The sequence below is a fragment of the Monodelphis domestica genome, chromosome 1 (assembly GCF_027887165.1).
Source record: "Monodelphis domestica isolate mMonDom1 chromosome 1, mMonDom1.pri, whole genome shotgun sequence".
Lineage (NCBI taxonomy): Eukaryota > Metazoa > Chordata > Mammalia > Didelphimorphia > Didelphidae > Monodelphis > Monodelphis domestica.
Genome location: NC_077227.1, coordinates 501,628,782 through 501,656,677, shown reverse-complemented (window position 1 = coordinate 501,656,677; position 27,896 = coordinate 501,628,782). Strand labels below are relative to the sequence as shown.

General features: G+C 37.9%; 1 protein-coding gene across 4 annotated transcripts in view; it reads right to left on the bottom strand.

Annotated features, from left to right (window-relative positions):
• Nucleotides 1-582: 582 nt before the first annotated feature.
• ATP9A (ATPase phospholipid transporting 9A (putative)) overlaps nt 583-27,896 on the bottom strand; it is a 155,113-nt gene continuing 127,799 nt past the window's right edge. For all 4 annotated transcript variants that reach the window (XM_001369149.4, XM_007475725.2, XM_007475723.2 and 1 more), the window contains 9 exons: nt 25,679-25,768; nt 25,431-25,575; nt 23,948-24,012; nt 22,970-23,125; nt 19,248-19,312; nt 17,926-18,034; nt 17,572-17,629; nt 15,255-15,458; nt 583-6,750 (listed from right to left, as the gene is read on the bottom strand). In XM_001369149.4, coding sequence (XP_001369186.2) covers nt 6,614-6,750; nt 15,255-15,458; nt 17,572-17,629; nt 17,926-18,034; nt 19,248-19,312; nt 22,970-23,125; nt 23,948-24,012; nt 25,431-25,575; nt 25,679-25,768 — 1,029 coding nt within the window. In that variant the 3' untranslated portion in view covers nt 583-6,613. The remainder of the gene's footprint in view (nt 6,751-15,254; nt 15,459-17,571; nt 17,630-17,925; nt 18,035-19,247; nt 19,313-22,969; nt 23,126-23,947; nt 24,013-25,430; nt 25,576-25,678; nt 25,769-27,896) is intronic.

Below are 27,896 nucleotides of genomic sequence, written 5' to 3'. Positions count from 1 at the left end.
ACCTGGGCCCACATCCCTCTGACTTTCTAGTAATGAACTCTGGTGAACTCTGTGCTGGGGCAATGGCAAGCATGCTCACAGAGGTCTCTAAGTGACCCCTCTGGCATGCATGCCATAGGTTTGCCATCATGGGGTTGGAGTGGCTCTCAAAGTGGTGGTCACAAAGTTATTGTGTCAGAGGCAGCACTTGGACCCAGGTGTTCTGCTTCCAAGAGTAGTCTTTCTCTCTACTATGTCCTGCCACTAACTTTCCCACCCCATTTCATGGACAAGAAATTAAGATTAATGCAGTTTTGAGACATTTGGTCACAAGCTGGCAAGTGATAGAACTTGAATTCAAATCTCTATTTTCTGACCCCATGTCTAGTGCCATTTCTCTACATTCACAAATGAAGAAACATACAGAACAGACATGGTAAGAACTCTACAATGGACAGAGACTTCAGGCTGAAACAGATGCCAATGAACCAATTTCATTAATTATGCTGCCACCCTGCCCCAAACCCCTAAAGCAAAGTGGTTCTTTCCATAGTCTTCTTGCTCTGGAAGGAAGGAACTAGATTCAAATCACCAACAACTGTGTATGTAAAGAAAACATGAAGTTGCATAAAATTTATTTTTTCACCTTTTTTTTTCATTTACATCAATTCCATCTGGGCCATACAAGGGCACAGAACAATAAATAGCTTGCATTCATTTTTCACTGAAGTCAAGACCTTTGAGAACTTGAATAAGTTATTTACATCACGTGTATTAGGTGATGGGTACAAAACATTAGCATCACAATAAATAGTTATCATCTCCACACCAGGAATCATATTTCCACAGAAATTAAAATGATCTTTAAAGGCAAAGCATACACAACTTTTATTAGGCAACAGGAATGAACCAGATTGGCAAACAATGAAAGAAGAACTATATTTGAAACGCTCAAGATCACAAGTGTGTCATCATAAGTTTTAGAATTTAAATCATCTGGGATTTCTTGTTAAATTAAACCATATTGTACTAAAATTCCCCTCTAATCAAAAAACCATGTGCTCACAAATACTTTGCAAGTTTGAGGCTTTTATATACATTTATATATGTGTGTGTGTTTGTGTGTGTGTGTATGTGTGTGTGCATGTATATGTAATATTTGAGGGAATCATCAATGAAGAAATCTTAGAATTCTGGATGAGTTTTAAACCTAACTTTACTTCCCTTACAACAAACTGACAAATTAAACACTAGTTTGGCAATTCGTGCTCCTGTTGCTATCATCTAGCCCTCTCAAGGAAGCCTGATAATACTGTATATACTGCATGATGATATTCAAGGATTGTTCATCATATTAGCAAATGTCAAGGATGTGGGTGCATAAGCAATGTTACTTTGGCATGAAAAGGCAATGTTTTTGTGGCAATGGTGTCATTGTGTGTCATGTTCATTTTCACAGACTCATGGGATTTACAATTCAAGGGGGTCTTAGATCATCTGGTAGAGTTCCCTCATTATACAAAGAAGGGGAACTGAGGTTCACAGAGGGGAAGTAATTTGGCCAAGAACACCCAGCTTGTAAAAGTATAAGAGCCAGGATCTGAACTTAGGTCCTTACTACAAATCTAGTGCTATGCCACACTGCAATTATCTTCTTTCAAAACATAATCAGTACTTCTCATAAAAAAGGATAAAATTAGAGAAAATATTTCCTAAGAAAGCTACACAGGCAAGGCCAGGTTGAAGTAAAGCAGGAAGTAAGGGGGAGGAACAAAATCTTCTATATTCTTAAAAAAATTGCTTGTTTCTTTTTAAATGGCAACATGAAATCCTAGAGGGAATAGAATTTTGATATAACTCAAAAAGAAACACTTAGCATTGGAATCAGAGAGAATGGATGAATCCTTCCTTACCTCCTTCCTCCAAAAAAAAAAAAGAAGAAAACAGGTATCTATAGACCAACAGAAGTGGAAAAGAAAGGAAATTATTTTAGAAGAGAGAAGACATTGGAAAACAGCTTGTAGGTCTTTGCTTTCAAGTCAAAATAAAGAACATGAAACAAATATTTTGGGATAAAGGTTTATAGCTACTCCTCACAAAAATGTGAGCCCAGACGACCATTATCCCCCAATTCTACAAATTAAAAAATAATAACAAAAAATATAAAAACAAAATCCTGTCTAAAGGAACAAGCATTAAAATTTCCATTTTCCATTGAGCGCAAAATTCAAAATTCATTAAAAAGTATTTTGTGTTACCTAAGTTTCCAATAGGGAACAGTATCATGGAAATATTTAGTAAACATACATCGGTATTTAATGTGAGTATTACAAAAAGGAGAGTCTTAATTCGAGGGAAACTAGCCTAAAAACAACATAAAATATGAAATGGGGGAGGGGGTGGGGAATAGCATTCATCCCACTTCCCCTTCACTGCTGTAAAAGTGTGATGCCTCTGTTTGGAGAACAGAGTGCATCTCGTGCTCCCTGGGTACTTTGCAATAAAACTCCCTTGTCTGAGAGGCTAGAATTTTGAGTTAAGCTGCTGGCCAGCCTAACACTAAAAACCCTCAGCCTATTCCCAAATGCATTGAGGTGAAGATATACACACAAGCACGCATATGCACACACGTGCATACGTGCACACATGTGCATATGCACGCACACACGCACACACGCACACATACACACATCCAAAATGCCAACAATAAAAAAGTACTAAAGAAACAGTAGTTAGTTTATGCCCCTGATTTAGATTTGGTCTTTATCTAAAAAAAAAAAAAAACTCATACATCCCTACAAACAAAAAACAATCTGCCAGAACTATTAGGGTGGTTTTTTTGTTTTTTGATTTTTCAAGGAAAAGGATTGCTTTGACAGTGCTAACTAAGCACATTTACTCTGTTAAGCTAATTGGCCAGAGTGTCCCCTGGAAATCAGTGACACTCTCTAAGACTTCAATGCAGTTTTGCCCAGAGACAGGGGAAGAGCTTGAGGTCCATTCCAGGTCAGTGATTTTAGGAGGGAAATGCCAAAAAATGAAAAGTCAGCAGAACCAGAAAGAAGGAAATGGAACCTTGATTTGGAAACTTTATTGACCCAAGAGGCTTCTCTACAACATATCTCAGGAGAACAATCAAAATGGCATGCTTCTCAAATTGGCCAGAATCCCCATATGAAGTCTCCAAATGTTGGTTCTTTTTCCTTTATGGTGTAAGACTTAATTTTTGTCAATATGGACTCCATAGCAGCATTTGGACTGAGTCCAAAAAACACTGACTCTCACTCTATTTGTACCCAGTATGTAGAGTGGCCCCCTGATTCCTGAGAATAGTCAGCAATTACTAAATGGTCCTTAGGGTCTGAAATCGAAGTGCAGAAGGCTGCCATGTGTTCACACCAGAGCAAGAGACAATTGGTTCCTTTCCTTATGTGGATATTTGGGATACTCCTTACTGATGGTCTCTATAAAAGCTAAGCTAGATAACATGATGAGAGTTTGCATGGATGGCATTTCACCAAATCCCCTGCTTCCGTGGGTCAGGATTCCTAAACTATTAAACACTCTTTCCCTTTCTTGTCAAGTATCAGTTTCAGTGTCTGCCATAAGCCCTGTTTTTACCACACCTGAATTAAGAAATTGGGGCTCTTGATGAAAATGGGAGATATAAAAGGACCCAAAGAACTGAAAGCTTTTTACATGGTAATTATATCCATATTCTCTGATATGTTATTTTCAAACAACCAGCTGAGGTTCATAGAGGACATAATTCAACTTATGCCTCCTATGTATGATTCTGCCTGCCTTGCTTACCTATGGAGAAGAAAAAGATTACTAAAATAGTCAAGCTAGTTTTTGAAGAGGAAAAAATATTCTCTAAAAAAAAACAGTGACTTCTATCTATTCATCTGACAGAACTTTTGCATGAAAGCACCACTGCATACAGCTCCAGTCTCTTCAAAAACCATCCAGTTTGGTGTTTGTAACCTCAGAAAGAGAGGATCAGATGGGTCTCTAGTTCTTTTGGGTACACTGAGAGTTGTATCAACTGAGCTCAAAGACTTCATGAAAGTTTAGTGCAAGCTTCTCTTCCTACTTTAAAACTACAAAAACCCTGCAACATGCTTTCTCATTTTTTAAGCATCTGAATAAATGCCACTCCTCTCACAATCCATTCAGTCTTTTTTTTCTTCATCATATCTTTTATTCTACTCTGCAAATGGCTGGATTAAGAAGATGTGAAGGAGGAGCAACTAACTAGGTAACAGAGTAAATAAAGTGCCAAGCCTGGAGTTGGAAGCAACTGGGCTCAAATCTGACCTCAGAAACATCCTAGCTGTTTGACTCTGGCCAAGTCACTTAACCCCAATTGCCTAGCCCTTGCCACTCTTCTGTCTTAAGAGTTGTTACTGGAAAACAGAAAGTATGGTTAAAAAAAAAAAGATGATGTGAAAGACCAAATAACAGGCTGGTTTTCCAAGTCAAAAGATCCAAGTCACACAAACTTGAGGAAGTGGAAAACTTCAAGGGACAATCTATTCCTGTCAGCAGTTTACTTTCACTCTTGAAGAGGGATTTAGAGCTTGGTCAGGTGCTGGAAGGGCAATGTTGAAAATACAAACAACTGGACCCAGAGGTGTCAGTCCTGAAGCTGGTGGGCCACATGTAGCCCACAATATTCCCGGGTATGGCTGACTCCGATTAGAATGTAATTGTGAGGGGCGACTAGGTAGCTCAGGGGAAAGAGAGCCGACCTAGACAGTGGAGATGCTCAGCTCAAATCTGGCCACAGACACTTCCTAGCTGTGTGACCCGGGGCAAATCACCCTAATTGAGTAGCCCTTACTGCTCTTTTCCTTGGAACCAATACTAAGTATTGATACTAAGATGGAAGATAAGAGGATTTTTTTAAATGTAATTGGGAAATGTTTAACAAAATAAATAAAAATAAAATAAAACATAGATAATATCCATATGTCATTTTCTAAATAAAAATGCAGCCTGCAGGGATCATAAGTATGGTGAAATGTTTAACATTTCTCTTTGAGTTTGACACCCTGGCTCTAAGCAAAACAATGAAACCACCTATTCCAAGTACCACGCTGGTTAGTGGGAATCATCCTGGCATAGTGATGGGGTTGGGGACTAGGCAGTGGTAGCTTTGTGTCTTCAAGCACATACTTTTGGGGCATCCAGCATCAGCATCTCATTTTACTACTGGAGGTTTCACTTTGGAAGGTATGAGCTCATGAGGTGCTAGACCATGAAGCCTAGACATTAAATATATGTTACTAATGAAGACTCATTCATTTCTTCTCTACTGCACAAGCAGCTATATTTAAACGTGTGATTTTGAAACCCAAGAATTCCTTTGCCCTATGGGAAAACTCTTCTAAATCTCCTATATCACTCTTTGAAACAAGTCATGTTTCACATGAAACACTGCTTTATAAGAAACACACCCCAAGGCTCTCAGCCCCAGTGGGAGAGAAATCTTTACCACTGACTGTTTGACTTTACCACTGACAAGTTTGCCTTCAGATCTGTCTCATTGAAGCACACTCCCACTCCCAAAGCTGTGGTTGTGGCCTTCTCTCCATCTTGTTTTAAAAAGCCACTGATGAATGGCAACAGTGTAAAAAGTCTCGGCTTGTTGTCAGATCATCTTCATTAATTCCTCTTAACAGGAAACAGATTTTTTTTTAATGGAAGCAAAGAGTGGCAGTAGTTCTCTGACCTTTCCTTTGTAGTCTCAGAGGATTTAAGCCCCATCTGCCATATTGTCTAAAGAATTAGTTGAGTCTCTTATCACATTGTCGACACTTAGAGGCAGCTCTGCAGTAAATTTCCCACTAGAGAACTCTGCTGAAGTTTAGGGAAGATTCTTGGCAAGTTGCTGTACCATTCTGTTATTATAAAGGATGATGACACCTATAAAAGTTATTGATTAGGTGGCTAGTGAGCCTGAAAGGAGTACCATGGGCATTAGACCATATTAAAGAATAAATGGGTCAAGGAGTCTAGTCTGGAAAATTCTGTCTTGGGCTATTCTAATGAATAGTGGTGCCTCTTGGAAGGGAAAAGTGACACCACAAGATTGCAAAGCAGATTTCTTTTTAAATAATTTTATATGATGCTCACAGCCTTCCTCGAAATGTACCAAGTGCCGCTGTATGTCACTAGAAAGACAACTTTAAATTAAAATAAAGCAACATTAGGACAATTCTATACCAAAGCAAAATACTTCCTTGCAATTGTCTTCTCATTTACAACTGCTGCCATATGATGTCCCAAGTCAGGGTCATTAAGCCGCTTTCATGGTGCCCCCTCATGGATATCTTGGCCAAGCTGCCAATTTTCTACATATTCACACCCACTCAATTCAATTATATTTGAAGAGGGGCAAAAGTGACCCAATGAGACGCTTGTATGTACCCACCCCACCCCAATTACTCTGCAAAAGGGTTCAGTTAACTGAATTTGTAAAGTCTCTTCACATAGAAGCAGCACATACAAGCAATTACTGCATGATCCATACACAACTATCATAAGTAGTCATATTAATAGTCAGAGTATATCCTCGTTTTCCATCAATAATGTGCAAAATAACGGTTCTTGCCAACAGATGAGCAGGCTACGACGTGAGCTTCGAGTAACTCGGAGGAGAAAATCGCCTTCGTAGGTATTTCAGGACATAAAGGGGAAGACAGCTAACCAAGGTGATGACCGTGACCTTCCACAAGAATGATACGGTGGCAATGAAATAAACATCTGCAACCAAAAAAGGAAGATATTATTGGACAGGGTCCAGTGTTTTCTGAATTGTACACAGCTCCAGGGGAAAAAAGCCACAGGCTCCCCAAAAGGCAAAACATTCCACAGAGAAAATGTACTACCTTCTGGTATCTGTATCCTTCCTGTCTTTCCTCCCAACTCTTCCTACAATTAAATATGCTTCTATTGATGGTTATACAAAGGTCATTAGTTATTCTCATTTTTAGGCTAGTTTTAAAAGACTCCCACACTTTGGCTGCAACCTATTTCTCCAAACTTATCTCATATTATTATTCTATACATATCTTATTCTCTAGTCAAATTGAATTCCTCATTAGTCACCAAACAGTACTTTGCTCCCTTTACTCATTTAAATTTTCTTTCAGAAAAATCCCCCCCATTTATGCCTGTCAGAATTCTACTCTTCTTTCAAGACCTAGATCAAATGTCCCTTTTACATGAAGCCTTCCTGGTCTTCACATGCCAAATTAAATTGTTTCCCAATAATATTCTGCTTTTATAGCATTTGGGGTTGATCATTCTTCCTAGAAGTTATTAGTTCTGTATAATGAAAATAGGAATCTTGAAGACAAGGATCATATATGATTCTTTTTAGTCTCCATGGTATCTTGTATGTAACAACGGCTCAAAAATGTGTGAATGAATAGTAGCTCACATTTTTATAATACTTGAAAGTTTATAAAATGCTTTCCCCATGACACCTCTATGAAATGAGTATTGCAAACAATATTTTTTCCCACTTTCCAAGTGAGTATACATGCTCAGAGAGATTAAGTGACTTTTCCAAGGTCAAATGACTAGAAAACAGCAAAACCAGGGCTAGGGGCTCAGATCTCCTAACCCTCTTGGGGATGCTCTGCCTAATGAATCACACTGCCTCCCCAAAAGAGGCATATTAAGAGTTTCTCTGAGTGTGTTTTTTTTTTTTAATTTGGGGATTTTCTGGTTTGGGGTTCTTTTGTCTCCTTTTAACTCTGAAACTACAAACTGGATACTTTGATTCAAAGGGATGAACATACTTTCCAGCATTCCTTTTACCAATTTTAATTCATCAGAAATCCACTACCTAAACCTAAAATAAGTTCAAAGCAAGTTGAGCTACCCATGTGTTGGGGATCTCCCATAAAGATCAAAGAAATTAGGGCTGAGGTTGCTCCCAGTACAGGACACAGAGCTGGTATTTGAGTGTTTTGAGAGAAGAGGAGTGACATCTTGTGGTTTTCAGTAGTAGGTGGAGAAAACTCCAGTGAGGGAGAGACTGCTATAACCAGATTAGCAAAAGGAAGGCATGCCCTGTGTTCATTAAAACCTAGTGTAACAGGAAATTGATACCCATTGTTTGGAAACCTTCATATTTGAAGAGAAAAAAGCCAGAGGCCTCCTCTGGACCCCAGTTTACCTTCTGGAGCCCAGCTTAAGTGTCATTTACTCCAGGATATCTCAATTCAAAAAATTCCTCCTTCCTAGGGATTCTTATAGTTTCTGCCTGCTTGATAGACATCACTTTATGCAATAATTTATTATATTTATTTAATTATTATTACCTTTATACATTGCTTCAGGGGTTTGCAAAATGCTTCACAAATGTGAATTCATTTTGATCCTCAGAATCAAATAAATGAACATATCCTCATAACAATTTTAGAGATTAAAAAAATGGGAATGCAAGGTATTGAAAACAAAATTAATCAATCAACAAGCATTATTAAGTACCTACCAGAAACTGTGTTAAGCAATGGATAAACAAAGAAAAATAAAATGCCCTCAAGAAGTTTGCATTCTAATGGGGTAGATAACATTCCATGAATTCTAAAACTGCACTGAGATTTTTGAGACACCCTGAATCAATCAGAATGTGCAAGATATTAGAAAATTGATGGAAGGTAACCTTAGAGGAAAGGCTCAAGAAGCTAAGGGAAAAAAGGAAACAGGGGAGGAGAGGAATGCAAAAGTCTTCTGGAGGAAGCTATGCTTGAGCTGAATCTTATTTATTTATATATCTGTTTTAAACCCTATTTTATGGCTCAGAATCAATACATTGGTTTCAAAGCAGAAGAGTGGTAAAGGCTAGGCAACTGGATTTAATGACTTGTCCAGGATCACACAGCTAGGAAGTGTCTAAGTTTGGATTTGAATCCTAGACTTCCCCATCTCTAGACCTGGCTCTCTACAATTGAGCCACCTCGTTGCTCTCAATTGAGCTAATCTTAAAGGAAGTCAGAGATCCTATGAGTCAGAGGTTAGAAGGGAGAACACTCTAAGCATGAGGGACAGACAGCCAGTGCAGATACAGAGAAGGAAGATGAACACCAGCCAGTAGGTCAATATGATTTGCCCATAAGCATTCAGCTAGTAAGGAGATAGAGCTAGGGTTCAGTGCTAGGTCTTCTGATCAAATCCAACACATTCCACTATTCCACATTGCTTTTCTCTCTTAGCTTCCCAATTATGCTGTAAGATCCTCAAGGCAAGTACATGTTTGATAACTCTCTGTGCCCCATATCACACTGAAAATACAGTCTAGAACTCAGTTCCTTGCTCACTGAATAGAAATTGATTTTTGACACACTTGAGAAATTGTTCTAAACTTTATAATTTATTATTGGTCAGTCATTTTTTAGTTGTGTCTGACTTTTCATGATCCCTTTTTGGAGTTTTCTTGGCAAAGATACTAGAGTGGTTTGTTATTTCCTTCTCCATCTCATTTCACAATACACTGAGGAAATTGAGGCAAACAGGGTTAACTAACTTGCCCTAAGTCACACAGCTACTAAGTGTCTGAGGCTAGATTTGAGTCTAGGTTTTCCTGGCTCCAGGCCTAGCACTCCAGCCACAGTGCCACTTTCTATTTATAGTGATGCCTTTTTTATTCATAATAAATCCCCTTCTTGGAGTCTCATTAGGCTGATGAAAGAGATAATGTCTAAAAATTCTTCCAAGTAAAGAAATAATAATAGTTTGTATTTAAATAGCACTTTGCCATTTGCAAAGCATTTTACATTTGTTATTTCATTTGACCCTCAAAACAATGAGAACCGCTTGGATGGGAAACCTTGGATCTGAATCACAGTCAAATAATGGGAGGTTTACCTAGAATTCAAATAAAAGATCAATGTAGTAGAAGAGGAAAAATAATGGATCTGAGTTCAAATCCCACCTCTTTTTCTTTTTAATGTATAACTTTGCATGTCATTTAACTTCTCTTTCAGGGGTTGGCCTCTAAGGACTCCTTCTAGCTCTAATTTATGATCTTATGGCCCTAAATCCATCTTCTTAGTCTAGTTGTTTCATTTATCAAACTGGACTTAATGGAACCCATCTAATATACTTTAAAAACTGAGAGAGAAATCCTTAGGCAATATTTCCAAACATTTTTGAATCTATGGAAGATAAGCAATAGGTCAAAAAAAAACAAAAAACTTTGACCTTGAGAGTCTGAAAGAATCCGAGGCTTAAGCATTTAATAGATCAAATGAATTTGAGTTTTTATCACACTGGGCTGACAAGATTGGATTACCACAGCATTATCCATAGTACTACAGAGTAAGAATGGTGGGCCAGCTCCACCACCCTTCCATGCAGATTTGTGAACCTTGGAAAAGAGAAAAACTCGCAGACTTTAAATCTAACTGCCCATCATATCTCACATTACTCTCATCTGAAAAGATTTCCACTTCTCTTTTTGGAATGACTTTAATTGAGATCCTAGGGATGTTGCTCAAAACTACTTAAACTACTACTCCCAGAAGATCATGTTGCAACCTAAAAGTGACTTAACTTTGAAGTAGCCTCAGAGATGAATTCATTCAATGAACATTTATATATTAGGTACTGCAGAGAATGCAATATTTTAGGTGTGATCTCTGACTTCATGGGACTAAATCTAGCAAGAGATGAACCATGTGTACAAATAATATTAATATAAGGTGGAATGGCAAAGTACAATAAGAAAGGTCCAAATTATTTTAGGCTCTTAAGAGAAGGAAGAGAAGGAAGGATCAGGCTTGGCTGGGAGGGGTCACTGTTACCATTTACCATTAAATGCCACTAAATGCCCTAGCCAAATTTGATGCTTGTGTGGAACCACATTTTCCCACTGATGGGACTTTTACATTTGGAGCCTAACCATTACTTTATGGCTGCTCTGTGTGTTTGAACTTCTCAATTTGTTAGAACCTACCAGGCGTAACAGATAGATGATATAGGGGTGCAATCTCAGGTAGCGCTGAACCAAAACTATTTCCCAACCACAGTTTATACTTTAAATAATTATCATTTCACAAAATTCTGCTACCTATCAGAAATAGGTTTAAACGAGACTGACTGCATCCCCAGTGTATAACTTTACATATAATAAATGCTTATTGGATAGGTTTGAATTGGACAGAACTCATAACTCAGTACTAATCAATAAAACAATACTGGAAACAGGATAGGGAAAGGAACAAGATCTTTGATTTCATTGGTATTGTATAATTGAAAATCTGTTATCCTAAAAAAGAACTACATTTCTTGGGAGCCCACTGACTTTCCATTACATACTTCCTGTAGACAGAGGATATTAGGGAGTAGGTGGTCCGCTTGGGCCTCTTTTTGGTTTGCAGCAAGCATGGTGGCAGCAGTAAGATGGGGGTTTTGAAATGGCTAATCACCCATAGGCACGTGGTCTTTATTTTTTATCTTCTTTATTCCTTGATTTCTAATAATCATTAATAAATCTCCTAAAATATAATATTTTTATTATTGAGACCAATTTTAATTTTTACATTTTTGGCACCGAGAAGAGATGAGAAAAACTCTCAATTTTTTAAAGATAGCCTAGATAAATTTTAAGCCACCTTTCTTTTGTCAAGGCTTTTCACCCACCCACCCTCTCTTTGGAGCTGCTGCCTTTTTCTTTACCTACTTTTTGCCTGGTTGCCTTCCCTATTGGCCAGGCTATTTTTAGCTGGGGGACTAAAGCGGAAGAGATAAGCCATTTCTCTCACCCATCTGCTTGAGCCCATGTTCCTCAGTTCCTCACTACTGCCTCTGGCATTGCTGTTGCTGATACTGCCTGATCCTACTCCTGAATCCTCCTCCTGATCTCTGGCCCCAGCCCAGCCCCAGGCCTGTTGGGATACGGGTAGCTGCAGCTGTGCCTTCAATCACAAACTAGCTGGTAAAAACCGGGGTGTATTTTCCTTAGGCAATGATTAGTCTCCTAACTCCCTCTCCACGTGGCTGGAGAAACTAGCATTTTACCTTGGGGGGAAGGGAAGATGGAAATTACTCTTCAAAACAGGAAGTAAATTACAAGCATGGTGCATTCTATGAAAGAACAGTACTTTTATCTATTTCAAACAACTTCCAGGATGTTTTTTCATGAGTGCACTAATCCTTTCACTTATCTTGCCTAAAATTCAGGGGAGAAAACTCATCTCCCCACAACCCTTTACCACTTGAGCCTGCCCAGTCTCAGATTCATCCAATTTGGGATTCCTCCTCACCATGTTCAGTGAGGAATTCTCCCTCACTATGGAAGAGCCAAAAAAATCTTACAAAAGAAATCTGGGCAGAAAGAGAAAGGAACTTTAAAGAGACTGGAGGTGAAAATTTTAAGCCTTTTCAGACTACATTGTTTTATGAAAGTCTCTGTATTTTATTGTATTTTGCTGATTGTCTGCTTTGTTTTTTTAAGTTCATATATTAATGTATTCAATACTATTCTGTTACACTGAATCAGTTTAATCTACTGTGTTTTAACTACTGTTATATTCTGTTACCTTTTCACTATAACTATACTGAACAAATATTATTGAATAAGTCCATATAAAAACAGCTTTTTCTTCCATTTTGGCTTTGTAAATTGTCACACAGATGATGGATGGACTCCATCAACTTGGTTAATAACCTTGGGTAAATTTAATGAGCTAAATATCTCAAATTGATTTTAAGGTTTCTTTAGACATGATTAAAATTTTTTTTCAACAACTCTGATCATTTTGCCTACCTCTGAGTTATTTGAAACAAGAGGTAAAGGATCCATTTTAGTAGCTGAAGTGAAGTACAATCATAATCCCCACCTCCCGCTTTTGTAAAAATGTGAATGGATAGGACATAACAGTCTCATACAAAAGGAGCTGGGAAGTTGATCCCAGGGCATGGTAGCCCTGGATGGCTCCCAAGAGGAAGCATCTCTCATTTGTAACTCTTCAGTTTAATTTACGTCCACCAGAACAATCTAGATTTCTTAGTAATGTTCTAGACTCAAATAAGTTTTACTTTGTTTAAAAATATCTCAGCCAAGGTGATCGCTACATCTAAAAAACTTGTGACAAGTGCCCATTAATTTTAAATTTCACATAGCAGACTCATGTGAATCCGAATGATAGTAGGTTTGTTTGCTATTATCATTAAATGGGCTATTATAATTTGAGGGATTTTGATACTTTTTGGATGTGCATTACTTATTGTACCACTGTTCTTTATAAAAAACTGTCAGTGTATCATGGTCAAGTTTGAAAAGGAAATGGATCTCATTTTTGGTGAGAAACCTTTGTATTCTGCCTTTCTTAGCTGACAGTGTGTCAATGATTGTAAGCTATATATTTTTTTATTTTAAAACACTCTTTTATTATTGTTTTTGCTTGCATGTGCAATATACTATTTCAGTTTTATTTTTTCTCTCCTTTTTGTATTTGAAGCACATGTCACCAGTATTGGGAAGATTTTCTTTAATTTTTTTTATCTTTCAGTAATAGAAGTTTAAAATATATTTGTCCTAATGTCAATGCATACCCAAAAAGCTTGAGACTATAAAAATGATGCCATTGATTGTTTAAAAAAATTTATGGGACTTTTCTTAATGATTCTGTCTGATTCCAGGATAAGGAAATACAAAAAGAACCATTGCACAGTGCCAAAAAAGCACAAAGCTACTTGCATAGTGCCAATCAAGCACAAGGTCAAAGAGACCAAACCAATCCTACGTGAATTGATGCGCAAAGAGCGCAAGGACTTAATCATGTGTGAGACTCAAGGTTGCAGCTATTTAACATGTGTAGGTCTTCCTTGTACCACATACTCTATATAAAATACATGACATCAATTATTCTGGCACCATCCTGGCTCCCATTTGCTCCCATGATCTAGGCTTTTTTTTCTCTCTTATAGTATGGCAACTTCCTGTAGTCTTTGCTGCAAATGGGTAAGTGAAATATTATTGCATTTTGTCCTACAGACTTGTGGAATAAAAATTACATTAGTCAGGCCTGATTCAAGGACCTGTTATAAATTTATTTTTCTTTTACTCAGAATTTTTACACATAAGACTTTGAGAATCTTGAGAATCTATATTTCATCCACAAATTATTTTCTCTTTTATTTGAATTTTTTTAATGTTTTTGATTTCTCTTGCCAATTGATTCTTATACCACATAACTCAGACATGCCTTCCTAAGTGAACCCTGTGATTTCCAACACCCTCTTTGGGGGTGTTGCAAAGTTTCAATTCTTTTTGAGAGTAATTTTAGAATAAGAAAACACACTACCTCTCCAAATCCAGAAAATGAACTGTTTGGAGAAGGCACCTTTAAGATGCCTGCACAGACCACACGCTGCACTAGAAGATCCAAAGTGAATTTTGGGATGTGGTGATTTGAACTGTGAGGGGTTAAATGAATTTGTTTTGCATCTGTAGTCTTATACCAAAGGGAACTGCTCCCTAACTAGCTTTTTGTCAACATGCCTAGCAATCATTGGTTTTGTTCTCTTTTCCTTTTATCCCCAAATTATTGTAATTTCAAAGTTGGTTATGTTTACAAGATCCATTGGAGAGACCAGTCTTCCACGGATCTCAGGGGGATATGTATAATGGAAAATCTGTTACCCAAAAGAAGAACTACATTTCTTGGGAGCCCACTGACCTCCTGTCATTACCTACTTCCTATAGACAGAGAATATTAGTGAGTGAGTGGGCTTCTTTTTAGTTTGAAGCAAGCATGGTGGCAGTAGTAAGGTGGGGGTTTTGAAATGGCTAATCAGCCATGGGCATATGGTCTTTATTTTGTATCCTCTTTATTCCTTGATTTCTAATGATCATGAATAAATCTCCTAAAATATAATATTTTTATTATTGAGAAAAATTTTAATTTTTACAGTATAGAGAACTCCTAAGTGAGACACCATCTCTACCAAAGCAAGTTAACACCTTCTCTGCAACATGAGTGTCAGAGAGTTGCCTAGACCACTAAGAGATTAAGTGCTATAAAGAGAATATGTTAGAGACAGTACCTGATCTCAGTTTTTCCTGTCTTTGAGTCTGATACACTGTGTACTAAACAATGCTGCTTACTGGAAAAACAATCTAAAAACAAGATCTACTGACAATAGGTCATCAATATCAGCTTCACAAATGAAAGATACTCTTGAGTTAGTGACTGCTGTGAGCTTGGAGCTCATATCAGCTTTTGCTGGGTTCACATAAATTGGTACCTTACCAATGAACTCATGTAAGAAGACCAGGGAGGCGATGTAACAGGAGAGGCTGAGCAATTCCGCCACTATCATGAGCCAGTGCCATGTCTGAATCGTTAATGCCACCATCAACAGCTCAGTAAGAATCAAGGACGTGAAGGAGATTGCAACAATGTGGACAAATTCAGATTCAAATAGTAGTAATGCTCCATACATAATGATGCTACCTACAAAATCAGAAAGAGAAAACCCTGAGGAGCGAAGTAAATAGAACTGAAGGATGCATTACCCTCCCCAATATGACCCGGTACCATCCATTAATTTTAATACAAAGATTGTATGAGACAATATGACATGGTGACTATTTTGTGCTGGATTGAGAATCAGGAAGATCTAGGTTGAACTCCTACCTCTGAAACTTACTGTGTGACCAAAATGGCAAGTCACTTAAAGTCTGGGCAAATCTTTAGACTAAACTTTAAGTCTAAGATTCATTAACTAAAGCAAGGGTCTTCAAAGTTTTAGGTCTTAGGAAACTTTTACATTTTTAAAAAGTGAGGACCCTTCCCCAAAGGGTTTTTGATTATGTGGGGTATATCTATAATTATTTACTATGTTAGAAATTAAAATATCTTGGTATTATGAAAATAGTTTTGACCTTGCAGATCCCCTGAAAAGGACTTGAACATTCTTTGATAAACCCTGAACTAAGTTATAGATAGATTGTGATCTGTACCAATAAAGAGTTTACACATCCATGAAATTCTGTATCTTTGGGGGCAGCTGGGTAGCTCAGTGGACTGAGAGATAGGCCTAGAGATGGGAGGCCCTAGGTTCAAATCTGGCCTCAGACACTTCCCAGCTGTGTGACCCTGGGCAAGTCACTTGACCCCCATTGCCTAGCCCTTACCACTTTTCTGCCTTGAAGCCAATACACAGTATTGACTCCAAGACGGAAGGTAAGGGTTAAAAAAAAAAAAGAAATTCTGTATCCTAATCTATAGATAAATTTATTCTGCTTCATATCCACATTTAACGTTTTTATTTTAAAAGTGAAGTTAATGATAATGGCAGTTAATGACCAGTGATTTCTTAGAAATTGAGACAAGTGGATGAAAAAAGAAGTATCACCATTTCACAATGTAAACAACTTAACAGTTCAGCATAAAATCAGTCACTGTGTCATAGTGGCTATTTAGAGATAAGGAGGATTATTAATAACAATATCTTTCCATAAGAACACACATACAACTATTGCATAGTGAAGTATGCAAAAGCAAGAAAATCTAAATAATTATTAGGATGATATAAATGGAAATTAAAAAAACAAAAAAATTGAAACTGAATACTATGTAACTATAATGATGAGAAACTTATCCCTAAAGTGGAATATGAGAAAAATGCAACTTCTTCCTCTGTTCTTTGGAAAGGAGCCCAGGGAGAGGGGGGGAGACGGAGAGAGACTATGGATGTGGAGTGTTGCAAACACTTTCCAATGACTCATTTGAATTTAGTGAACTGCTTCCCCCACTCTTCCTTTATCTTTGTTAGAAGAGATAGTTTGCTGGATAGAGGAAGAAGAAGAAATATATTAAAAAATAAAGTTGATATAGAAATTTTTTAAAAATCTAAAAAATGATGATAATAGTTCCCATTTCTGGTTTTTTTTTTCAAAGTTCTTAACTTCTGTCTTAGAATAATTACTAGGTATTGATTCTAAGACAAAAAAAGCAGTAAAGGCTAGGCAGTGGGGTTAAGTGGTTTGCTCAGGGTCAGACAGCTAGGAAGTATTAGGCCAGATTTGAACCCTAAACCTCCCCACTTCAGGTCTGGTTCTCTATCACTTATCTACTTAGCTTCCCCTACTCCCCAACCCCATTTCTGTCTAATGAGGGCTTTTTCTTCATAAGAACTTGGTGAAGCAGGTAGCATCATTCCCTAACACAGCTGGAGAATCAGAAGCTCAGAGAAGTCAAATGATTTGCCCAGAATCACAGTATCCAAGCCTGACACTAGGGTCAGAGTCAGAACTTGAAACCAGGTTGTCTGACTCCAAGACCAACATATTGGTGGTTTTCACTGTATAAACAGGCCATAAGCAAAATCCACTACCTCTCATACACTTGACTTTCATCTAATACTTGCAGGGGTCTGTTACAATGGTATAAGAAAAAATTCCACCATCACAATACAAAAACAGTATAGCTCGTGGAGGCTACTTTAGCATAAAGAGTCACTACAGAAGGACTCTTCATTTCCACCACAGCAAATAGACATTATGTTGCCTCCTTTTGAAACATCACAAAGAAAACCAAAAGGGGAAAAAATTCACTTCCTTACCCTGATAGACACTTATCAAAACCCATATTAAGAAGGTCTTGTAGGACAATGGCCGTCCCTAAGTAAAAGAGAGAGAAAGAGATTAGAGTTATGTTGGAAACTAATTAACTGCCGTCTGCCTTAATTTTACCAGAAGGAAATACCTATCCATTGATTAAGGAAAATAGAAGAGATTAAGTTCTGTCTAACTTTACCAAATGTCTTTAAAAAAAAAAAGGCACTAAAGAAATTAACTTTGAAAAGAATCAGGATCAGGCTTTAGGAATGATTCTACCAGTAATTAAGAGAACTACTGGAAAACACCTGAAAAATGACATATAGAATGCTCTTAGAAAAACAAAGATCTTGTTGAACCTTAAGGAGGTCCTTGTAGAGTTCTGGATACAGCATGGCAACTTCAGATTTGACATCTTTATCCAGGACTAGGGAGAATACAGGAAACATGGTGTAAATAGTGGAATACCTAGAAATAAAGAAATATCACAAATCGCAACTTAGCAATATACGGAAAGAAATAAAAAGCAATTCTTGTGACACTCTGCCTTGTATGAAAGCTATGAGAATACAAGTTCTGTTTCCTTCATGGTTCACCTATTGGCTCACTCCTTGATATACCCCCATTGGCTTACCCTCACTCCCCTGGCATACCTATTGGCTTACTATCACCCCAAACATATTTTCTTAAACTTCCCAATGATATAAAAATAGTACATTTCATTCCTTCCAACTGAAACTGCAAAATTAGGAGCAGCTGAAAAAACTCAGTTATCTACTGCTCAATCTATTCCATAAGCAAAAATATCTGGGATCATCTCTTCTACAAGACAGACTTCTAGAATCACCCTGAAAAGGATCTCTCTCCAACCTACTTTCTAGTATCTGCTTTTACATTATTCAATACTAGAGAATCCAGGCTCCACGTGGCTCTGAATTTCCATATGTACATCAGATTCCCAAGAATTATTTATATCATGTAAAACCAAGGCTGTGAACACATTCTCCAGATGGGTGAAAAGGTTCTGAAATCTTCCCAGATCAAAAACATGGTATAGTCTATTGGTAGTAGTATAGGATGGTAGGAGAGATTTACTAACTTTTATCTTTGAAACCCAGAAATGAAGATGATGAATTATAATGCCCTCTCATATCAACAATACAGTGGAGGCCCCTTCTGGAAGCTTCAATGCATAGATGAAGTCCTGATTGGCTTGAGTTCCTATGTATCATTTTTGGGAGCCCCTACCTTACCTCTTAGGATCCTACTTACCACAGTCTCCTCTCCATTCAGGTAGTTCTTATGTCTTTGAAAGAACATACCTGATCCTTAGTACCTCATTTTTCCCCAGAGATCTCACAAAGATAAAAGTGGGGCAAACAGTACTTTCTTCTTTCTCATAAAGTACTAATGAAATAATAAAGGCTTCAAAAACAAGAAGCTCCATTTTTGAAGTTAGATTAAGGTCGTAAGTTTTAAGAACTTACTTCAAGGCATCTTCAATTGTATTTCCATTAATACCCAGGTCCAGTGACAACAGACACGAGTTCAAAATAATTTGGGAACTCACAGAACTTTGCAAAATGATTGCCCTCCCTTAGGAAAATGCTTCCCTTGTAATCAGATTCCAAAAAGAATAATCTCTCTTCTATGCAGTTCTTTAAAAGAATGCTGAACTTACCCAATGATGAGGAATCCTTGATAAAGGGGGACAGAGGCAAAGTAAAACACTGAGGAGAAAACAGCCTGTGACAGAGAAAGAAAAAGGAGTCACACAAAAAAACCCTCTCCCAGGCCCCTCACATGAGCAGGGACCCCCTACTTATTTAAATCCTTCTGTCTCCCAATTTGGAAGTTATTGGCTACTGACAGTGAGAACTCGGCAAGGAGAATAGGAGTCAGAGCCAGTGAGATCAATTACTTCTCTAGAGGTACTTTTGCCTTTGAGGGCAAGAAAAGGAAGTTAAGGACACTCTATTCGGGGAGCTAATTCTTAGTTGTAAATTTTCTTGCAAAATCAAAGACAGTCCAAAGAGAGTTGTCACCTGAGGCACCATTTAAATGATTAACGGAAAGGCTGGGGCTTTGTTCCTAGAAATGACTCTAAATCAAAGACAGCCAACTCTCACTTCCTGAGATAAGAAAGGGGAAATCCATATATACTCCTCTGTGTGTGTGTGTGTGTGTGTGTGTGTGTGTGTGTGTGTGTGTGTGTAACAGATAGTGAGAAAGAGGGAGAAAGGATAAAAGGGGGGAGAGACAGACAGAGAGAATGAGCGACACAGACACTAGCGTTCCAAATTACTCCAGCAATCAGCTACAATCCTTCCCTAGTCACTAAAGTCTTCTACTCCCTATGGGAATGTCTTTTAACTAAAGGTCAGTATCATTCAGTGAAAAGTGTTGGGTTTGGAATCACAGCACTTGGGTTTAAATCTCAGCTCTGATATGACTTGTATGAATCTGGGCAAGTAACTTGGACTCCCTGGACCTAAGGTTCTTCCATTATGATTTAAGATCCTTAAATTTAAACCTATTTTTGCCTTTTTCTTTGCATCTCTAGCATTTAGCACTCAGCACATATAGACTAGACCTATGATTTCACTGGTATAGAGAACTCCCAAGTAAGGACATTCCCTCCGTTAAAGCATGTCAGTGCCTTTTCTACAACTTAAAATCTTAAGAGAACTGCCTAGAGCACTGGGAGATTAAAGGCCACACAGTATGTATCAGGGGCAGAACCTGAACCCAAGCTGAGCTGGCTTTGAGGACAGTTCTGGACCCATCCTAACATGTGTGGAGCATTTAAAAAATATTTGTTGAGTGATCGATTGGTCTAGAGGGCTTCTGAGGTTCCCCCTGTTCTAGACCCACAAGATCCTATGATTCTATGAAATAGAGCTGTAAGTTTATAGAAATTGTGTTATAACCACACCTAGGTCAAAAGTAGTTTTGCTCATCTGAGTACATGAATCTTCTAATGGACCCTTTGGGCAAAGTGAAGCAGTATACCCAATGCTCACCATTGATTTTTAAACAAATCACAATCACATCCAACCAATGAAGAAGAATTCATTTATTCCCTGATGCTGGATACTCATAGAGTTACCCTAATATATTTATCAGGTATTGATACTTTAGTTTTGATATATGCAATTCTCCATCCTGAGACTCAAAAAAGGTGGGGGATTACATGAATTCTTAGAAACATATGGACAATGGAGAATTAAGTTCATCAAGCCAAGATTCTCTATGTGCATCCAGTGATGACAGATTAATTTCCAAATGATTAAAAACATAGCTTTGTCCAGCTCAATGCTTAAGTTAATGTAAATTAAAGACACAGATGTGGGTATGACTAACCAAACCAGCTGTTTGGATTTGGAGAATTCTGATGAAAATCAATTTGAGGGTTCCCCATTGTGACTTCCTCTCCTTCCCCCACACCTCCCCTCCAAGTAAATGGATAAGAGACAGGATAGTATAGTGGAAAGAGTACCAAATTATAATCAAAAGCCTGAACTTGAATCCTGGTTTTGACTTAAGCTTCAGTTTTCTCATCTGCAAAACTGTGATAATAAAATTCATACTACCTTACAAGGTTATTAGGAGGAAAATGTGTGTGTATAATTATATTATACCTACATTTGGTATAATATATATGTATATATATATATATATATATATATATATATATATATGTACATATGTGTGTGTGTGTGTGTGTGTGTGAGCAGTTAGGTGGCACAATAGAGTGCTAGACCCCTATAGTCAAGAAGATTCTTCTTCCTGAGGTCAAATCTGACCTCAGATACTTACTAGTTGTGTGACCCTGGGCAAGTCATTTAATTTTGCCTCAGTTTACCTATAGTAAAATGAGCTAGAGAAGGAAAGGGCAAACTGCTCCAGTATCTTTGCCAAGAAAATATCAAATGTGGTTCCAAAGAATCAGACGTGAGTGAAGAAATGACTGAAAATGTATATAATGTATGTTATACATAGACATATTATAAACACATGCATGTGTGTTTTATGAATGTTACAAAAATAAAAGCTATCATCAATGAATAACAATCAAGATATTAACAAATGTAATGGATATATGTACAAATTTGCCAATCAATATTGTGTTAGGGTAGAAGAGAAGTTGAGCAATCACATACATTACACACTAACTACTGATTTTCCATTTTGAAGGACAATATGATAGTCATATAAGACTTAATCATTAAAAATTATAATGTCATCTCATGTTTATAGTGTTTCAAAGTGCTCTGCACACCCAACATTTAAATCTATCCCTTATAAGGGGGGAAAGCAAGCAATAATATTCCCCATTTTAAAGTAGAAGTTCTCTAGAAACTCAATGACTTATCCACCATCCAGAAGCTATATCTCTTAGTCAGGGTAGCTATATGGTATAGTGATTGACATTCCCATATTTTTTTCCCTTTCTATCTAACAATGACCGACTTTGGATAACTACATCTGCCCTCTTCTCCCCACACATCTCAGAAGTCACCACTAAACTCCTAGAATTTGGTGATTCTCTTAAAGTTTGGCTTTTTTCCTTGGACTGACCTTGCTATGGGTGTAAAAGCCAAGATAGGTAACTGTGGCTTCTTTAGTGTGGGCCATTTTTCTCTGTACCAAATCCTAACTATTTCTATGTTAGAATATTAATGAGAATAACAGTGAGATTGACCAACATTTATATAACACTTTAAGGTTAGAAAAGTACTTTACATATATTATTTCATTTGAGCCTCACAACAACCCTCTGAGGTAGATGCCATTATTATTCCCATTTCACAGATAAAGAAACAGGAAATTGGAAGTAAGCAACTTGTCCAGTGTCACACAGCTAGTTATGTGTCTGAGATGGAATTCAAATTCAGGTTTTCTTGACTATTGAGTGCAGCATTCCGTAGACCTAGCTTGCATCTATGTGCTGCCATGTTTCAGGGGACATGTATTTGACATGGTACTCAAGGGCTTGACTCACATCCTTAAATACCTTTCCTATGGCTCCCATCCAATGCACAAGCAAAGAGATTCATAACCTATTCTCTGCGCCAATGGGAATGTTCTTCCTCCAGGAACATAGGTTTTAACTCCTTCACAACTTAATCTTTGTGAACTATTGTGACTGAAAAATTTCCTCACTACGTGATCAACCTTCCAGCAAGGAACCTCTCCTCTTCACATATTCTTAGGCAGCAAACACAGTCTTTGGCTAGACTTAAAAACAAAGGCTCTTCTGGCTTCGTACTTTTCATAGTGTCCATAATATTTTTTAAATTAGCAGCTCCCACCTAAGTCAATCATTTACTCAACATCCATTGATCAGGTACCTCTGGTGGACAAGATGTACACACAAAAAGGTCCCAAGATTCTGTTTACCTGCATGGTACTGATACAGAGGCTTCTGTGGATAACAAATTGACTGAGGGCGGCTGAGCGTTTGTAACTGTTCCTTCCATGAACCATAAGTAATCGGCCCAGATGTTTAAATTGAGTGACGGAAAAATCTGCAGCAAGAGATGCTTGTTTTCCTTCCTAAAATCCAATGAAATTGAGCACCATTAGAGCACAAGAGGTCAGGGTAAAAACTTTTTTTTTAATTGAAAAAACAAGACGTTCTTTGGGAATTTTTGAGAAACTTCAATGAAGAAACCTTAGTTCTTTGGTTTCAAACTCCACATGGTAGGTGGTCTAACTTAGAAGTTAAGCTTAAGAAGCAGAGGTAATTTAAATAAAAACATTCTGAATTACAAGTCAATTACAATTTGGGGGGATAACTAGATACAGCAATAAATGTTAAGTAGTAAAGCCAACCCCAGAACCTGTAGCTGAATGCTCCAAATCCTCTAAGGGTAATGCATTAAAAAAAAAAATTCAATACCTTATGAGTTAGCTCAATTTTTTTCCCTAAGGAAATGTGGGCTCTTCTCAAATGTAAAACTCTTTTTGCCCTTTAACCCAGTGATCTCACTAATAAGACTATACCTACCCTGAAGGTTATCAGTTGGAAAAAAAAATGGTCTAGCTGTATGAAAATATTTTGTTGGAAATAATCCACGAGTCTACCAATTAGGGATTGACTGAGACAATTGTAGTTCATTAATATAATAAAGATTTTTATGTCATAAGAAATAGAAAATATGAATTCATTAAGTGTCTTGTCCAGGTCACACAGCTAGGAAGTGTCTGAGGTCACATTTGAATCCAGATCCTCCCAAATCTAGACCTGGTGTTCTATCCATTGTGCTACCCAGTTAACCCTAATGCCATTCTCAAGACCCCGATGATGATTCAGCTACAGAAAGATTCAGTGAACAGCCAAACAAAAAAAAAAAAAGCATTTATTCAGTCACTTACCTTTCCTTCTACCCCTACACCACAATCAGATTCCTGAATCATGCTAACATCATTGCCTCCATCACCTGCACAAAAAAAAAGACGGAAAGTTAGGAATAATCAGAAAACAGGGTTCCTGTATCTAGAACAATAAAAGTAACTAACATTTATATAATACTTTAGACTCAGTTTTACATATATTAATTTGTCTAATCCTTACAACAACCCTTGTAAGGTAGGTGCTATTATATATCACCATTTTATAGATGAGGAAAATGAGTCTAAAACAGGTTTAGTGACATTTCCAGGGTCAGTGTCTGAAGTCAAATTTGAATTCAAGGCTGCCTGACTCAGAGGCCAGCCCTCTAGCCATGGTACCTCTAAGTGCCAATAAGAGGCCTCATTCAAAATGTGGACCCAGGGCAGCCAGGTGATTCAGTGGATAGAGAGCCTGGTGAATCATCCTGAGTTCACATCTGTTCTCAGACACTCCTAAGTATGTGACTGACACTGGGCAACTCACTTAATCCCTTTGGCCTAGACCTTACTGATCTTCTTCCCTAGAAGTAATATTTAGCATTGATTCTGAGCTGGAAGATAAGTGGGGTTTTTTTTTAAATGTGCACCTAGTGCTCTTCATCAAATAAAAACATAAGCTTAGAAACTATAAATCAAGAATTTTAAAATGTTTTTACTAGGATGTTTAGCCTTAAGCACAAATTCAAATTTTTTTTTCTTCTTTGTAAAGAGAATTACTTAAAAACCAGAACAAGAAATTGGAAGGTGAAAATTTGGATGTTGAAAATATTTCAATGCTCAGGCATGAACTGGGTCTATTAACCAATGAATTGGGGGGATCTGATAATTATCTAAATGATTCAGCATCACCAATATCGTTATCCCACCAACTTTTAAAATTTGAATACCAAAATGTTAAGAATAATAATAGCAGCATACATTTCTCTCTAATACTTTCTTCTTCCTAAAACACTTTCTTTTAAGGTAAATAAATCTTTGAGGTAAGTAGTGCAAGTAGTATCTCTGTGTTTCAGATATAGAAACTAAGGCTTCAGAGGTAAGGTGCGGTTCAGATGCTATAGCCTGTCATGATGTTCCAACTCCTTCACTTGTCCCACTCCCTCCAAATGTACCATCTTCTTCCTTAAACAGACATCACTTTATTTTATTTTGAAACTCTAATGGACCTGACATAGGTTACTGGATATTCTCATTATCTCTGCTGATATCTTATTTTCCTACTAGACTGGTTCTATGCGTGTAGGGGCTTCATCTTACTTAAATTTTGTAACTTCCCCAGAACTTAATCCACTCCTTTGCACACCCTATGTGCATATCAAATGTTTATTGAATGAGAAAATAAAGCAAGTTGCTGAAAGACCCAAACCTAGTAAATGGTAGATCTGGACTGAAATGTAGATGTTCTGCCTCTTCAGATAAAGGAGAAGTTGATTGGCATGGAACCTGCAGACTTAAAAATGCCTACCTACAGCACAGGTCAGTTTCCCCGTCCGTTCCTGCAGAAGACGCACAATCTGGGCCTTCTGGGTGGGGGCGCAGCGGCAGCAGACCACTGCTGGACACTGGCAGGCCAGCTCCATGAACTCATACTCATAGTATTTCAGACACACCTGATGTGGGAGAACCCGAAACAGTTATCTCTCACAACAAAAACAGGACTAGTTATACTCTCATGACTTGACCTTCGTTGTTCCCAAAGATTCCTGAGCCTACCTCCAGGGAGTCACCAGAGATCACCAGGGCGCAGTCATGTTTCCTGCGGAACGCATTCAGCTCCAAATGTGCTTCTCCCCGGTTAGTCACCTGGAAATGAACAAATAGGGAAGAACAATGCTCCAGAGAAGTGGCTAGTAAAACAAATACTTTTATCTTAAAATGCACCATGCTTGCATATGGTACCTAAATCAACAAATCCCTGGCTCTAACCATCTCTGCAAGGCTAAGGATGAGTTCCTTGCTCCCCTCATTTTTTTAAAGGTACAAGATTGTAAAATAAAATTCTGTGTGAAATGTGCAGAACAAGTGTACCTTCACATCCATTTTCTTACAATTTCAGTTATCCCAAATCTGAAAAAGTAGGAGGAAGCAGCACAGTGTCATATGAAGAGAAATAATAACTGGTCTTAAGAGTCCCAAATCCCAGATCCCTTATTTGTGAGCTCTGAGACCCTTGGCAAGCCACTGCAATTCTCTAAATCTTCATTCCTGCATCTGTAAAGTGGGAATGATGACATCCCAGTTATGTATCTCACAAGGTCGTGGTAAGGATCATATGAAATGATTAATGTGAAATGTCTTTTAAGTGTGAAAATGCTGTATAAATGTGGGCTGCTGATCAAATCAATACAGTAAGGTATTGTGGTGGGTATCAGAGGTACAAAGAAAATATGACATTAAAAAAAAATACCAGCACCTGCCCTGAAGGAGTTTGCATTTTCCTAGAATGATGGATTTGTACACATTAACAGATATGTAGAGCCAAAATAGTTTCATGAAAAAGAACACTAAAAAGCAGGAGGATCAGGAAAGGTTTCCTATATTCAGCATAATGCTTGATTTTGGTCATTGCTAAATGTTTATCTCCCTCAGAATATAGATGATTCAGAGTACACATGGAAACCCACCATTGACAGATAAGAGTATCTAAACCTAAGAGGATGATTTTGTTGTTGTTGTTGAGTTATGTCTGACTCTTTGTAAGGCTGGGGACCATAGCGTGTCAGCACTATCCAAAGGATTTTCTTGGCAAAGATACTAGAGTTGTTTGCCATTTCCTTCTCCAGTGGATTAAGACAAACAGAGGCTAATTAACTCACCCCAGAGTCACAAAACTAATAGGTGTTTGAGGCAGGATTTGAAATCGGGTCTCCCTGACCCTAGTCCCAGCACTTTATCCACTAAGCCACTTTGCTGCCTCCAAGACAAAAATAAAAGTTAAATGTCTGAGATCAAATTTGAACTCGTGTCTTCCTGACTGCAGAAGCAGTGTTTTATCCACTGAGTCACCTAGCTGTCTCAAAAGGATGGTTTGAACCTGCTCTAATGCAAGAAAATATTTAGAGTCACTCCGAACTCAGGATTGTTGGCTTGGACTCAGTTATGGAGGATTTCTAGATCCTAGCTTAAGTACAAACTTGTTTTTCTGACTTCTTAATCCAATGCCAAATTCTTAGCACTAGAAAGTCTACCAAGTATATTCTAGAGGTTTAGAACAAGTGGAGGTAACCTTCCTGGGTCACTGGGGAGATTGTGTGTGTGTGTGTGTATGTGTGTGTGAAGGGGGTGGGTAGAAAATCCAAATCTATGATTTCATCAGTATGGAGAAATCCCTGTAAGGAAATCCTTCCACTGATACTGAATGCCAATTAACTTAGTCTTAAGAGAATTTCCTGGGACCCCAAGAAGTTAAGAGATTTGCCCATAGTGACCCAGGACCAGGATGGATCAGAGGTGGGACTTAAAGTCCAGATTTTCTTGACCCCAAGGTCAGGTTGTTTTCTCTATCTATGGCCTTTCTAGGTCATTTCACTAGACTTCACCAATCTAAAGTTTCTTGTTATCACAGCCCTGGATAAGCCTGTCTATTACAAGTCTAAATCCAAGGATTCTGCCATCTACCCATAGGTCAGTTCCCACAAATAACAATACAAGCACCTCTCTGTCACCGGAGACCTTTAGGCAGAGGTGACATGGCCACTTTTCTGGGCTATTGCAAACCTGATTTCCCACTATAAGAAGTGGCTTGAATTAAATGACCTGACTTCAGGGCTCTTCCAACTTTCCAATTCTATGATTCCACAGGATGCATAGATTTTCTAAATGGAAATGTAGCATAGCTTAATGAATAGAGAGTTGACCTGGGTTCAAGATCTATTTCTAACACACACTGGCTATGTGACCCAAGCCAAGCCTTTTAAGTGTTGACCATGGG